Source organism: Quercus robur, chromosome 9, assembly GCF_932294415.1.
Source record: "Quercus robur chromosome 9, dhQueRobu3.1, whole genome shotgun sequence".
NCBI lineage: Eukaryota > Viridiplantae > Streptophyta > Magnoliopsida > Fagales > Fagaceae > Quercus > Quercus robur.
Window position 1 is genome coordinate 36,185,965 of NC_065542.1, and position 13,978 is coordinate 36,199,942.

Sequence of the window (13,978 nt, forward strand, 5' to 3'; positions counted from 1 at the left end):
TGTAGTATTATTTATGAAATAGTAATATCAATTCAATTCTGACAAATAAAAGAGCATCGCCAACATTAAACATGTCAATATTACAAATTAACTTCTAGTAATTTCAGAACTGTAATAACTAAAAATCATTATCATGCAGCCATTATATGGGTTTAAAAGCATCTTATCAATCATTCAAACCCATTGCATTATCTAATAGCAGAAAAATTTATAAAATTTAAGCAATAATAGATCTTGATGATCCTAAAAAACCATCTAAAATGTTAGATCTTGATTAGCTTGTAATACATACCTGATACCTACAGGAGGTCTCTATCTACACTCTTCAACAACCACTCTTGTCTGATTAGTTTTCTAAGCTTCCATAAATTTCCATATCAAGATTAGAAGCTCTTTGCACCAAATTCATTGTTGCCTAGCTTCACTCACCCACCTTTGGTTCCAATTGTTCCATAACAACCGGGCTATATTCAGCATGAACTCCACCTCCATGACATACCCATTTTGCTAATAACATTATACCTATGGAAATATCATGGTTGGTCTCTAGCCTTCAGGCACTTCTAAGCACTCCCATACTTCATGTGTCACTGATTCTGCACTATCTTCACATATTTAACTTGAGAATGATGAAATTATTTTCCTATAGTAAAGACTGAGCTTATTCATAAGTAAAATATTGTGGATCACCTTTCAAGGAAAAATTAAAAGTTATGGCTACACATTTAGTGTCCAATACAAAGAGAAGTACTTTTTAGCACGTCATAGCACATCATGTTTGATATAATGTTTAGCTAAATAATTGTCTTTCAATGTCATCATTCTTTTTGTGATGAAAATATTTGCAAGCACTCTGACATGTTTGATATAATGTATAGCTAAATAATTGTTTTCAAATTCCATGTAAGTACATTCAATGCATTTAGCCATTTAGTGTGCCATTCTGGTGTAACGCGTGGACTTGTTTGGTAAAATATGCAAAGTATTTTTTCTGGAATTGGAAGAAGGAGAAAAATGTTGAAAGTAATGGGATAATGTTCTATATTATTTTCTTGGGCAATGAGCATTTGTTACCCACATAATCTTATCTAGTGTATTTCTTATTTAGAGGAATTTTAACAATGGCAAAGATTGAAGCTACATCCAACAGGTCCTGTAACTTTGCCAAGTCCCACTCTCCTTTCATTGCATCAGTTAGCAAAATAATCTAGAGTTTCTAGGATAACTTCGTTGTAAAGTTCTTATAATCATAATCATTTATTGATAAATGGATGATTTAGATTTTTCTACATAATTAATAACTTAAATAGATGCTTGATAATCAAAGAATAGACTATTCACAGCTTTAGCTGAAATGTCACAGTGGGAAGCATACTATCTAAACTTCCTGTCAAGTGTCTTCTACAATTAAAATGTGTTTGTAGGGCTTGGCGTAATCTCATTTCCAATTCCAAATTCGCCAAATATTACCTCAAACATTTTATCATCCAGGAGCAGCTAATGCTCATGGAGCTCTTACGTTATCTAGTGCAGTATGAGTTTTCCCATATTCTAACTTCCTGCCATATATATTAAAAAGACAGTTTTATTTACGATCCCAATTAAGCTCTTTAAGATAGATGATGCACAAATTACTAAGAACAAAGGTCATAAAAAATTACTATAAATTGATGTTTTCTCTAAAATTTTAGGAAATATGGGATGAAAGTAATTGCTGACCTGCATGCGATTCAAGGATTACAGAATGGAAATATCAGTGGGACAAGAGATGGATTTCAGGAATGGGGAGATTCCAATATAAAGGATACTATGGCATTCATTAACTTCCTAGCAAAAAGGTTCAATAAACTTAACTTTTATTCCTACTATAAAGTACCATATGTTTGATTTACTGCTACTGTAGTTTTTTGATAAAATGGTTTGAGAATGCTCTTTAAGAGTGACAAACCACATGTGCAATATAGACCACTCCAATAAGAGCAATTGATGAATTTTGAATGTTCCCTAAATCCTATATTAGGCCTTGTTACAATAGTGCACCCAAAAAAAAAAAAAAAAAAAAATGTACAATACTATCAACTATTACCAAAACAATCTAAATGTTGTTTTCTACAATATAAACCTATCCCACCATCAATACCAATCCCAATATCTAACATATGAATCATAAAAGAATTTCAAATACACAATCTCAAAGAATTAGAAATTAAAATTCCTTATGAATTTTGAATTTAAATCCTCAAACTATACACTAAAATCAAGTTTTGAAGCAGTAGCCACATGAACCCAGATAAAAATTCACAAAATTAAATCTAAAAAACTGAAGAATTAGAAAGAGAGTAATAAAAATTCAGAATTGTAAAGCGAGCAAAAAAATTTCAGAAGAGAGGAATGAAAAATACAAATTTTTAGCCGTGAGTTGCATTGTAACAAATAATCCCTAAAAAAAGTATTATTTATAATATAATATAGGGTTATGGATTCCTAATCAAAATATAATATAGGGTTATGAATTCCTAATATGTTAATGGTATAGAAAATTATTTACCAACAGTGGTGGTGTCTAATTTGATTTTCTCTTCAAGCTTTGTTGTGGTCCCATTGTCACCTTCGCTTTTGGAAAAACTCTTCGACTGTGAAACCATAGTTGTATGTATCACCGAAGGACCAAACCATATGGTTGGTGATGGCTTCTTTCTATCTCGAACCTAACAGTGTGGGGATGGCTTCTTGGCAAGATTGATTTTCAGTGTTGGGTTTTGGGGAAGGAGAAGGTAGAGAAATAGAGAAGAGAGAGGAATGGCAAAGCGTGGGTTTGCTTTTTTCTTTTTGTGCTTATGTTTTTTTATATTTTGGTTTTTATCGGGTTTCAGAAAAGTTTTTTTTTATTTATTTTATATTGTGTTGACATGGAAAATTGTAGGAGTTTCAAAGGCTTCGGTTATATATATATATATATATATATAGATTAATTTCTCAATCCATTAGTGGTGAAATTTCTAAGCACTTCAAAATTCAAATAGTTTATATATTTTGTTTGTGTAATAAGTAAATTCTAGATTTAGTGTTATCCACCATTTTATATATATGGCAAGTACGTGCTTTGCACGTGTTGCCAACACTAATAAAAAGAAAAAACACCAAAAAAGAAATAAGAAGGAAAAGAAAGAGTTTACCAAATGATTTAGAAAATCTTTCTAATCCTATCGGAATCTCTAGTGATAAATGAATTCAAGTATCTAGAGTTTAGACTCTAGAGTGAGAAGTGAAAAGTTCGAGGGTGATAAAAAAATTGTTCGAAGTCAGCTGCTCAAATTAAACCCATGCAACATACATCCGGCCTATTGAGCAGGTATTGGGCCACTCTGACCCAATTAATTCTCTTACCAATCGTTGATCTAAGGCCCTTTTTTTTTAATTTTTCTTTTCCGCAATCAACTGCCCAAACTTTGGGGATCAATTTCGCCTATATTTTAAGTTTTAACCTTAGCAATTAAAATTTGAAGTTTGAAGGTATGTTAATGCTACATGTTTAAATGTCTAAATTATTATTTTTTCTTCTAAAAAAAAGGCTAAATTATTCTCCTCCCTCTTTAAGAAAGAATTATTGAGTTATCAAAAGGAATACACACCAATGTTTCAACTTCACTATATTATCCCCTTTTGTTTTTTTTAATATTAAGACATGGCCCAATCTCAAATTTTGCCACCGAATTGTGACTTTAGGAGGCACTTAGGATCATGATGAGAGGTCCCAAATCCATGGCCCAAAGACCTCACTTTGAAAAGAGGAAGGTTTTACTAGATTTTGTGTGTGTGTGTGTGTGTGTAAAGCCAGTTGGCACACGTGTTGCTAATCATGCTTAGCACCAAAGCCCAACTCAAAGTAATCATTCAATCCATCTTCACCTCCATATTAACACTACCCCACACACAATCACACTCACACCAATGAATCCTTTTTTTATTTTTTTTTTAATTAATTTCAAAAGTTTCTCTTTTTTTCTCACTTTTTCCTATATCCATTCATGATGAATTAGTATTAAAAAGGTTCTTTCACATTATGAAATGAAAACTTAAGGCACATTGCGGGCCATCCCGCTCGTGCAGTGCACGCTAGTCTGGCCCATTGAGGCCCACTAATGAAAAATACTAACATGTTTTCAATAGTACGAAAGAAAATTGAAAATGAAAACTGGAGAAAGTGAACTGTTTATGTCACCTGTAGGGGACATAGCCCTATCACCTTCCAATGAAGCTAGAGGTACAGCCACATGATACATGAACTAAAATTTTGCAATCACATTCCAAAGGGGTGACTCAGATAGGTCCCTGGCCAATAGGTGGTTCAATTATTGCTCAAAAAAGTTTTATTAGGAAAATAGAAGCAGCATATGAAATATCAAGGAGTGAGAGAAGAAGCACTTTCTTTTATCTATTTATAGGACACTAAATTAGTCCATTGCTTCCTCCACATCACTAGCGAAGTCTATAACAATGGCTTCTGAGAAGGTTGAGACCGTTATAGCTGGAAACTACTTAGAAATGGAGAGGGAAGAAGGCGATTCCAAGTCAGCTAAAGGCAAATTATCAAAGCTGTTTTGGCATGGAGGCTCAGTCTATGATGCCTGGTTTAGCTGTGCTTCTAACCAGGCATGCACTTGTTCAAGATTATTATTTTCTTTGTTTTTCGGACTCAAATTGTTGTGGAACACTTTATTATTAAGATACTTATGCAATTGTCTTTATGAAATGTAGGTTGCACAAGTGCTTCTCACACTGCCTTACTCATTTTCACAACTGGGGATGCTATCTGGAATCCTTTTTCAGCTTTTTTATGGGTTGATGGGAAGCTGGACTGCATATCTTATTAGTGTTCTTTATGTTGAGTACAGAACTAGAAAGGAGAGAGAAAAGGTTGATTTCAGGAATCATGTTATTCAGGTATAATCTCTCTCTCTCTTTGAAGGAGTTAAGACCACCTACTTTGATATTACGATATATCATCATTTATGTAAAAGTTTATCTGTTAGAAGTATGAATTTAATAATTTAACCATAACATATCGGTCTAAAACTTGATTTATAAAATAATTATAAAAAAATTCAATATTGCACCATTTATTTGAAAAGAAAAAAAAAAAAAAAAAACTAAGCACTTCTTTTTCGTTGTTAATTTTCACTTTCAATGGTTGCAGTGGTTTGAAGTTCTTGATGGGCTGTTGGGGAAACACTGGAGGAATGTAGGCCTCTTTTTCAACTGCACCTTTCTTCTATTTGGATCTGTAATTCAACTAATTGCATGTGCAAGGTAAATTAAAGAATTAATCATTAGCCAAAATAACTAAACACCTTTTTTAAAATAGAAAATAGTAGATATTGTAACTGATATTTTCATATACATTATTGCTGCAGCAACATATACTACATAAACGACAATCTTGACAAGAGAACTTGGACTTATATCTTTGGAGCATGTTGTGCAACAACTGTCTTCATCCCATCATTCCATAATTACAGAATTTGGTCATTCTTGGGACTTATGATGACTACTTACACTGCATGGTATCTCACCATTGCATCCCTACTCCATGGTCAGGTAAATTAATACTGTAATTTAAGATTTTAGATTAGTAGAACTGCAAAATACCAAAGCAAATTTTTGCATGATTTCATTCTTAAAATTTTTGTAGATTTATTTATTTCTCTTTCTCTGTGTTTGAAGGTTGAGGGAGTGAAACACTCAGGACCAGCTAAAATAGTTCTCTACTTCACTGGGGCCACCAACATTCTCTACACCTTTGGCGGACATGCTGTCACAGTGTAAGGGATTCGCATATATTATTATGATTACATTAAAAAAACACACACACACATATAGTGTTTATATATACTTATATATACTTACTTTTGATTAAAGGGAATTTAATTTCTATTGCAGCGAGATTATGCATGCAATGTGGAAGCCACAGAAGTTCAAGTTAATATACTTGATAGCAACACTCTATGTGCTAACCCTAACTTTACCATCAGCTTCAGCTGTATATTGGGCTTTTGGGGATATGCTCCTTACCCATTCCAATGCTCTCTCTTTGCTTCCTAAGACTGGATTTAGGGACGCTGCTGTCGTCCTTATGCTTATTCACCAGGTTGCTATATATTCCTTTCTTTATATATATATATATATATATATATATATCTCATTGAATTGATAAATTACAAATGCAATTCTCGTAACTTGTGGATCCAAACTTCCTTGATAAACTAAGAGGTAAAGTGAAGACATGATTCAAACTCATAGTAAATTATCAATTATCCTAATAGTTAAAAAGAAACGATACATTTAATTATATAATCAATATTCTAACATGAGTTTCAATCCATTAATTATTAAATAAATGCAATTGATGATTTATGGTACTCTTTTGCAGTTCATAACATTTGGATTTGCTTGCACTCCTCTCTACTTTGTGTGGGAGAAATTCATTAGGGTGCATGACACCAAGAGCTTGTTCAAGAGAGCTATAGCTAGACTCCCAGTCGTAATCCCAATATGGTTCCTTGCCATCATATTCCCTTTCTTTGGGCCCATCAACTCAACTGTTGGGTCTCTTCTGGTCAGCTTCACCGTTTACATAATTCCTGCCCTAGCACACATGGTGACCTTTGCATCTGCATCAGCTCGAGAGGTTAGGCCTTGGTTTAATAATAAGTTTCTTTTTTTTCCTTAGGATAAATTGCATGAAATAATGGACAAAGCTAACGTATTTTCTCCTTTGCTTCACAGAATGCAGTAGAGAGACCACCATCATTCTTAGGAGGTTGGGCAGGATCATATACTATGAACATCTTTGTAGTGGTATGGGTATTTGTGGTTGGATTTGGATTTGGAGGATGGGCAAGCATGCTCAATTTCATAAGACAAGTTGATACATTTGGTCTATTCACTAAGTGCTATCAGTGCCCCCCACACAAGGCTTGAGTAGATTCCCTACTTTTAAGAAGGATTTACAAATTAAATCACATATGTGTGTAAAGAGATTGGCATTGAAAACTTTTTCTTCTTTTTCATCTTCCTTTTTGCCCATCTTTTCTCTCATTGTAAAAGTTGTTGTTGATGGTTTTCAGAAAAGGTGTGATGGCCATCATGGCCACCCCTATACAGACCTACAATTGTAACGTGTGATGATTAATCTTTCCTATTTTATTTTTTTCCTTCAGAAATGCAACTTCCTTGGTTTTTTTTTTTTTTTTTTTTTTTTTGTGGGATTGACTTTATTTTTATAATTATGGTAGTATTTGCTTAAGTTGTTCTATCATCTTGTTGATAAAGGAATGTAAGCACAGGAGATTATTAGTACTATCTTTCTTGTCCATATCAACTGGTTAATCAATGCTAACAAATGACCTCATAGACATGTATGAATGAGAGACAAGCACATTAAAGCCACCTTTCTTGTCCAAATCATCTGGTAAATACTATGTTACTTTCAGGCCTCGCTAATGTTCTGAATAATAATTGAGAGCTAGGTGAGAAAAGCCGTTTTTATGTTTTTTTTTTCCCATTTGTTTCTTCGTTGGAGTATACGGAAAATCATGTCGGTCATGGGTGACTGGTGAGAAATGATATGTACTCATTTTCATGATAGGAATAAATTAGGCCTTTAATTATAGAATTAAACTAGTTGCTCACAAACTATTTTATACAATTTTACACACCCCAAAAGCAACTTAAATCGTGACTCAATTTCAAGTATTGACATTAGTTAATCAGCTCGTATGTAAACCTGTGTAAAACAGATCTTGCGGCTATTACACTGTCTAAAAAAAACCTACTATCTTCATGGTCTCTTTCAAACCATAGCTGCCAACTTGATTTGGACAGTCACATGAAATGGTCCGCAAGAGCCTAACTGATAGTGCCGTGGGGATTCAGAATCAGAAGGACTTAATTTAGTCTCAGTTTCTACATCTTGGGTAGGTTCTTATCATATTAGCACCACCAAACACCTCATAACTAGCCTCATAGCCTTTGCTTGAGTAAATAAAAAAGTACTATCTGGTAGGGAGTTGATAACGAGACTAGTGCCAGAACAATTGAATGATGGGAACCTGTAATAGATTATGTTTTGAACCCAATGATTTAAGGGACTACATTGGCACGCTAATCTATCATTGGCTTCTTCTTTTCTTTTTTTCTTGATTCCTTTATCATTGGCATTTTGAAGTACCTTTCTTTGCTTCTTACCACGTAACTAAAACTCGACCATTTGCCTAATTTGATGTGCTCTCTTTGGACATGTCCTAAACGACAAACAAAATGAGCAAATTAGTTTGTCGATTCAGCCACTTAGCGAATGGCTGAAGTATCTGGATGGAACATAAATTATTGGTGTACCCTCTGTTTGTGTGTGAGAGTACTAAAGCAATTTCTAGGCCCCAAGTATCACAAATTTTAAAATCACAAATTTTGCGTATTAGCACATCCTGTTTTATCATTGGCCCTCCAATTGGTCAAGATCCTGATTTGCAGGCCCAGAGAAAAAGGGGAAAAAAAAAATCATTGCCTCATATATTAAGCTTATAAATTGTAATACCGAGTGGATGGTTGTTTTTTGTTTCGTTAAATTACAAAGGAGATTCTCTAAGTTTGGTTTGTTTTTATTTTAGTTCTTATAAATAAATATATATATATATATATATATATATTTTTTTTTTTTCAATTTAATCCCTTAACTTTCATTTGCTTTTTAATTTGCTCTTTCGTTTAGTCCACCAAAACGATGACGTCTCTTGATATTTCTCCGATTTCTAATATAAGAAAAAGCATTTATTTATTTTTATTTTTTCTAAATTCTCTTAAATAAGAGATTAAATATAAGAATTTATAAAGAGGAAGAAGAATGACAACAACAACCATCAACTGAGGCCACCTATCATTACCAGTTGAAAGTAACACAACAAAAAACATAGCTTATGAATGACAACAACCCAAATCCCAGATTAAACTTAAACAAGCAATTAATAAGCATTCTAAAACCCAACAATCAATATCAAGAATTAAAGTTTAATTTGATTTTTTTGTACCCCTTGTTACTCTCCCATCAACTAACAAAGCCCCCATTTACAGTTTTAAACCACCAAAACAAGATCCAAAAACTCACACATCAACCTCAAAATACACCCAAAAGTTCATAAACACAAATCAAAAGTAAGGAAATCACAAAAATGTGGGTATACTTTAATTGAGTTGGCATTTCCTCAGATCTCTCCAAGCTCAATTGATTTCTGCTAAGTCTGATCACTAAACCACCATCTTTGCGTTTGTGATCCCCCAAAAGTAGTCATCACCCAATTAAAAATGCCACTATAGGGTATGGACCTCTAGTGAGGTTTTAAAATGCTGCTATAGCCTAATTAAATAAATAAATAAATTTGACCTATAGCAACATTTTACGAACGCCACTATAAGATATGGATCTAGAGTGGCATTTATAAAAACGCTACTATAGCCTTTTTGAAAAAAAAAATGGCCTATATCAACGTATTATAAACGCCACTATAGGGTATATAGCTATAGTGACGTTTTTGTAAAATGCGACTATAGGTTTATAGTCGCAGTAAAATAGTGGCGTTTGTAAATGCCATTATAGCCCAAATGGGCGGAGTGGCGTTTGTGAAACGCCACTATAAGTCCACTTTTTTGTAGTGCTATTACGACTTAAGGAAAAACACTAGCCAAATTTACGCTATAACCTAAAAGAACTAGTTTAGTCACAATTAAAATTCTATGTAGTTAATAATAAAGCCTAGATCACTATAGTCTATACCTAATGTGGGACTCAATCACACACACAACAATACACACTCAATTAATATCCAATAAATCTAGAGCATCAGAATCTCTTCCACTTATCCCTAACATCATCATTAGGGAGAGTCCATTTTGTGGGGTAATATCTTTGAGCCGACTTAGGTTTATTGGGTTGGCTCTGATACCATTTTATTTTCATACCCCTAACCCAAAGAGTAGGCTAGTCAAGTGACAACAACCTTGCATGCTTGTTAAGTGAAAACTTTACATGTGCGTGACTGTTGTCAGGTGCCTAGCATACTCTTTGAGTTGGGGGAATGACATCGCCAAACCCCTTAAAGAAGTTGCACTACTAACCTCTATGCTCACATCCAAATAGCTAAACTAACATGCCAAATTCCCCTCAAAACACGAAACCCTAGCCATGAGACATGTGAGTCACCCAAAATCCTTCACCAAGTCACCGTTACTTCACAACCAAAATCATCTACCAGTCTGCCACGCACTAAGTAATAGCCAGTAACTTTCCAACACCCATTTCCAAAGCACAAAGCGCTCAAAATCCTCCAATCAAACCAGATATATATTGTCGAGGTAGCATCTGTCACCATGGCAATGTCCAACCATCAAAGAAAAAGGATTAAAATGGGAGATAAAAGACAAATGTGTAACAAAGAAATAGAATGAACGCCAAGGAACCAATTTGGGGAAGAAATGTTTTGAGGAAAAATAGACGGAATTTAGAAGATGTAATTTGTAATTTAATTTTTTTTTTTTTTCATTTTATTGAAAAATATTTCCCCCAATTTTGAAGATTATATTAAGATTGGTTTAGTATTAAAGAATACATAAAAAAATGGCTAAAATTCAATTTAGTTCTTAAGGTTTAATTCAGTCCCTCACTTTGTCAAAATGGGTCAATTTGGTTTTTTTTGTCCAAATTTGTTAGTGAATAATGTTATTTAAACATTTTTTTAATAAAAATTTAAGACAAAAATACTAATAACACCCTTTAAGTTTGGTCAATTATCATTTTTGTCATTTTGGTCATGTAAATTTGCATTTGCTCTCACTATAACTCCCATTAACTATTAAGAAATAAAATTTTAATATTGAAAAACTATTAAAATATCTTTTGTAAAACATAATAAAATACAATTACACTCTTCAAGTTTGGTCAATTGTCATTTTGATCCAATAATTTTCAGTTTTGTCATTTTGATCTTGTAAGTTTACATATTCTATCATCATTTACAACAACTTTTTTAATGGAATGAAGGAAGGACTAACGGTGACAACAAATGTGAAATTACAAGACCAAAACAACAAAAATAGAATTTATAGGATCAAAATTACAATTGACCAAACTTAAAAGGTATAATTTGCAATTTTTCCAAAATTTAACTCAAAACATTCATAAGATGCACCATTTCATAGATTTTGTTGTTGTATTTGTTTTGGTAAATAAAATATGGTTAGAGGGGAAGATTTTGTTGTTTTATGACCATGAGTATTTATTTATTTATTTTTTAAAAGTTAAACAGCTTCATATGCTAACAGATTTAGATCGCATGACCAGATTAAATTAAATTGACAAAAACAAAATTTAAGTTTTTTTTTTTGAAGAAATAAAACCTTGGAGAAGCTCAAATTTAAGCATTAATACACCTTAAACTGAAGCATTTATTTTGTGATAATATTATTTGGAGAGTGAAAGGGTTCTTTATTTGCATGGAGAAAAAAAAAAGGAAATTTAATGAAATATTTCATGAAATAAAATAGTCGTTTATTGTGGATTCGTGATACGTTCAAGGCAAGCTCATTTTGCAAGTATCAAATAAGAATTTATAATTTATATATCTTATCAATATGTGGATGCGTCCAGGTTAAATCTTTCTAAAAAAAGACTGATAGGGATTAAGGAATCCCTATATTTCCAAATATAATATATATTTTTTTCAAATACAATAATGTATGTAGAGTAAATCACTATAGGTACCACTTTGTCAAGATTGATAGGGAAAGAGATTTCAAGTCCTCGTCCAAAAAAAAAAAAAAGTTCAAGTCCTCGTTTGCAAATATCATTATACTTTTTTTTAGACAATTTAAGTATTTAATGAAATCAGAAAAAAAAAAAATAAAAAAAATTCTACTTGAGTTAAAAAATAGTAGGTGAAAAACTGGAAATTAAGATTTGAGACTGCCTTATGTAAAAGATAATAATATAAAAAAAGAACTTAAAAGACTTTTTACCACCCAAAAAAAAAAGAAAAAAAAAGCTATACATGCAATTTTACTTACGAGTATCTTAGAAATTCTCAGAAAATAGTACACAAAAAAGAAGATAATTCAGTAGACTAAATGAGTGCAAAAAATAATTGCGAAGCTAACTTATTATTTATTTTATATTCTATTTGTATATCTCACGTCACATTTTTATTTTATTTAACTTTTACATTTTAACCGTAATATTTTCAACCAAAAAAAAAATTCAACACAAAAATAAACTGTTCCCTCGTTCATAATTCATAGGCTTGGTGGGGGCTTTATGCTATAGCTCCCTTCTTCATGGATTAAAGTGGTTTTTATTCCAAGATCCCAAATGAATAAATAAATAAAAAGTGAGTTTCATTGGAAAGAAAAAGAATAGAACCTTTTTAAATATATATTTTTTGGTTATTTCCATGTATATCATTGGGTGCCAAAAAAAACGTCACATGAGAAAAAGCAAGCAACTTTGATGCCCACAGCCCACAGGGCACGGTGCCTAAAGTCCCCATTAAACTCAGAAAAGCAGCGTTGGCATATTGCCTTTCGAGACCTAACTCAAAAAAAAGAGGGTGCGAGAAAGGAAAAGTGTGTCAGTCCTAAGGATATAATTTGGTGTGAGAAGTGACAGAAAAACAGTTGTGTGCTCTAGTGCAAGTGCAATTAATACTGGTTTCTTTAATGTAGTGGCTTAGTTTGACCAAGGTCTAAGGTGGTGGGTCATTTATCACACATGATAAGTCTTCACTCATGATCAAGAGGGGACCAATACTTTCTTTAAGAACTTTCCTTGATTGGGACTGTCTGGTCATTGTGAATGGAATGTTTCAATTATTTTCTGCTGCTCTCCAAGATCATTGAATCTGCTCATCTTAAATGGGTACTGCTTTTGACCAGAGTTTCCAAAATCTATGGGACCCTTATCATCTTTTTTTAAGTGTAAAATTTTGAAAGAACTAGGATTTAAAGAAAAAAAAAATTATTATTTTATTTATAATAATTAAAAATAGTGTAGTGGAAAGATTATTTAGGAGAATTAAGTACTTCTTTTCTTTTCTTTTCTTTTCTTTTAACTTGTGTTTTGAAAACTCCATTCAAAACTTAAATTTTGTTTTGAAAATATAATTTTACAAAAAGTTTGCCAAACTATTAAAAGTTAACAAGGCATAATATATACTTTAAAACAAGATTTCAACCATATCACTTTTTACAATGAAATTTTGGTTTTCAAAACATAATTTCAATGTAAACATATTTGAAATTGTGATATGTGAAAATAGATTGGCTTGTAATAGGAATAGATTTCCAAGTATTGGGCAATGGAATGTAGTCCTTAGAGCACTAGAATTTGTGGGGGGGGGGGGGGGGGGGGGGGGGTTAAAAACCCCCCAATTGCTATTTTGGCCACCAAACACATAAAAAGATACTACACATAAGAGCACTCACAGTAGATGTGGGATATGTGCCAAATGCTAAATATTTGGCACATATCCCACACCAAACCCACTTTGAGCCCATTTATCAGACATGGGATATGTTATATTTTTTTCAACATTGAACAGTACCGTGACAAATTTGCCACGGTACGGAACGTGTGTGGTATATTATTTCTTCTTTGTTTATTCCTCTTTCTCTCTCTCATATCTCTTTCATCTTCTCCTTCAGCAATTCCTCACCGCCTCCATCTCCACTCTCTCACATATCTCTTTGCTCTTCTCCTTCAGCCCGATCTACATATGTGCCTCCATCTCCACTCTCCCACACTCTTTCTTCTTTCCTTTCCCCTTTTGCTCTATTTTCTTCCCATTCATGAATATGAGCCATCACCGATTTCCTCTCTACCATCACTGATCTAATTTGTCCCTTCACCGATTTTTTTTCCCCTTTTTGTTCGCTC

General features: G+C 32.9%; 1 protein-coding gene across 1 annotated transcript; it reads left to right on the forward strand.

The window, feature by feature from the left end:
• The first annotated feature begins 4,365 nt into the window (after nt 1–4,365).
• On the forward strand, nt 4,366–7,247 carry LOC126698296 (auxin transporter-like protein 3). Its single transcript, XM_050395422.1, has 8 exons — nt 4,366–4,653; nt 4,759–4,944; nt 5,198–5,310; nt 5,415–5,598; nt 5,725–5,822; nt 5,941–6,148; nt 6,431–6,688; nt 6,787–7,247. The coding sequence occupies exons 1-8, from the start codon at nt 4,498–4,500 to the stop codon at nt 6,979–6,981; spliced, it is 1,398 nt and encodes a 465-aa protein (XP_050251379.1). The 5' UTR covers nt 4,366–4,497; the 3' UTR covers nt 6,982–7,247.
• Nucleotides 7,248–13,978: the final 6,731 nt, after the last annotated feature.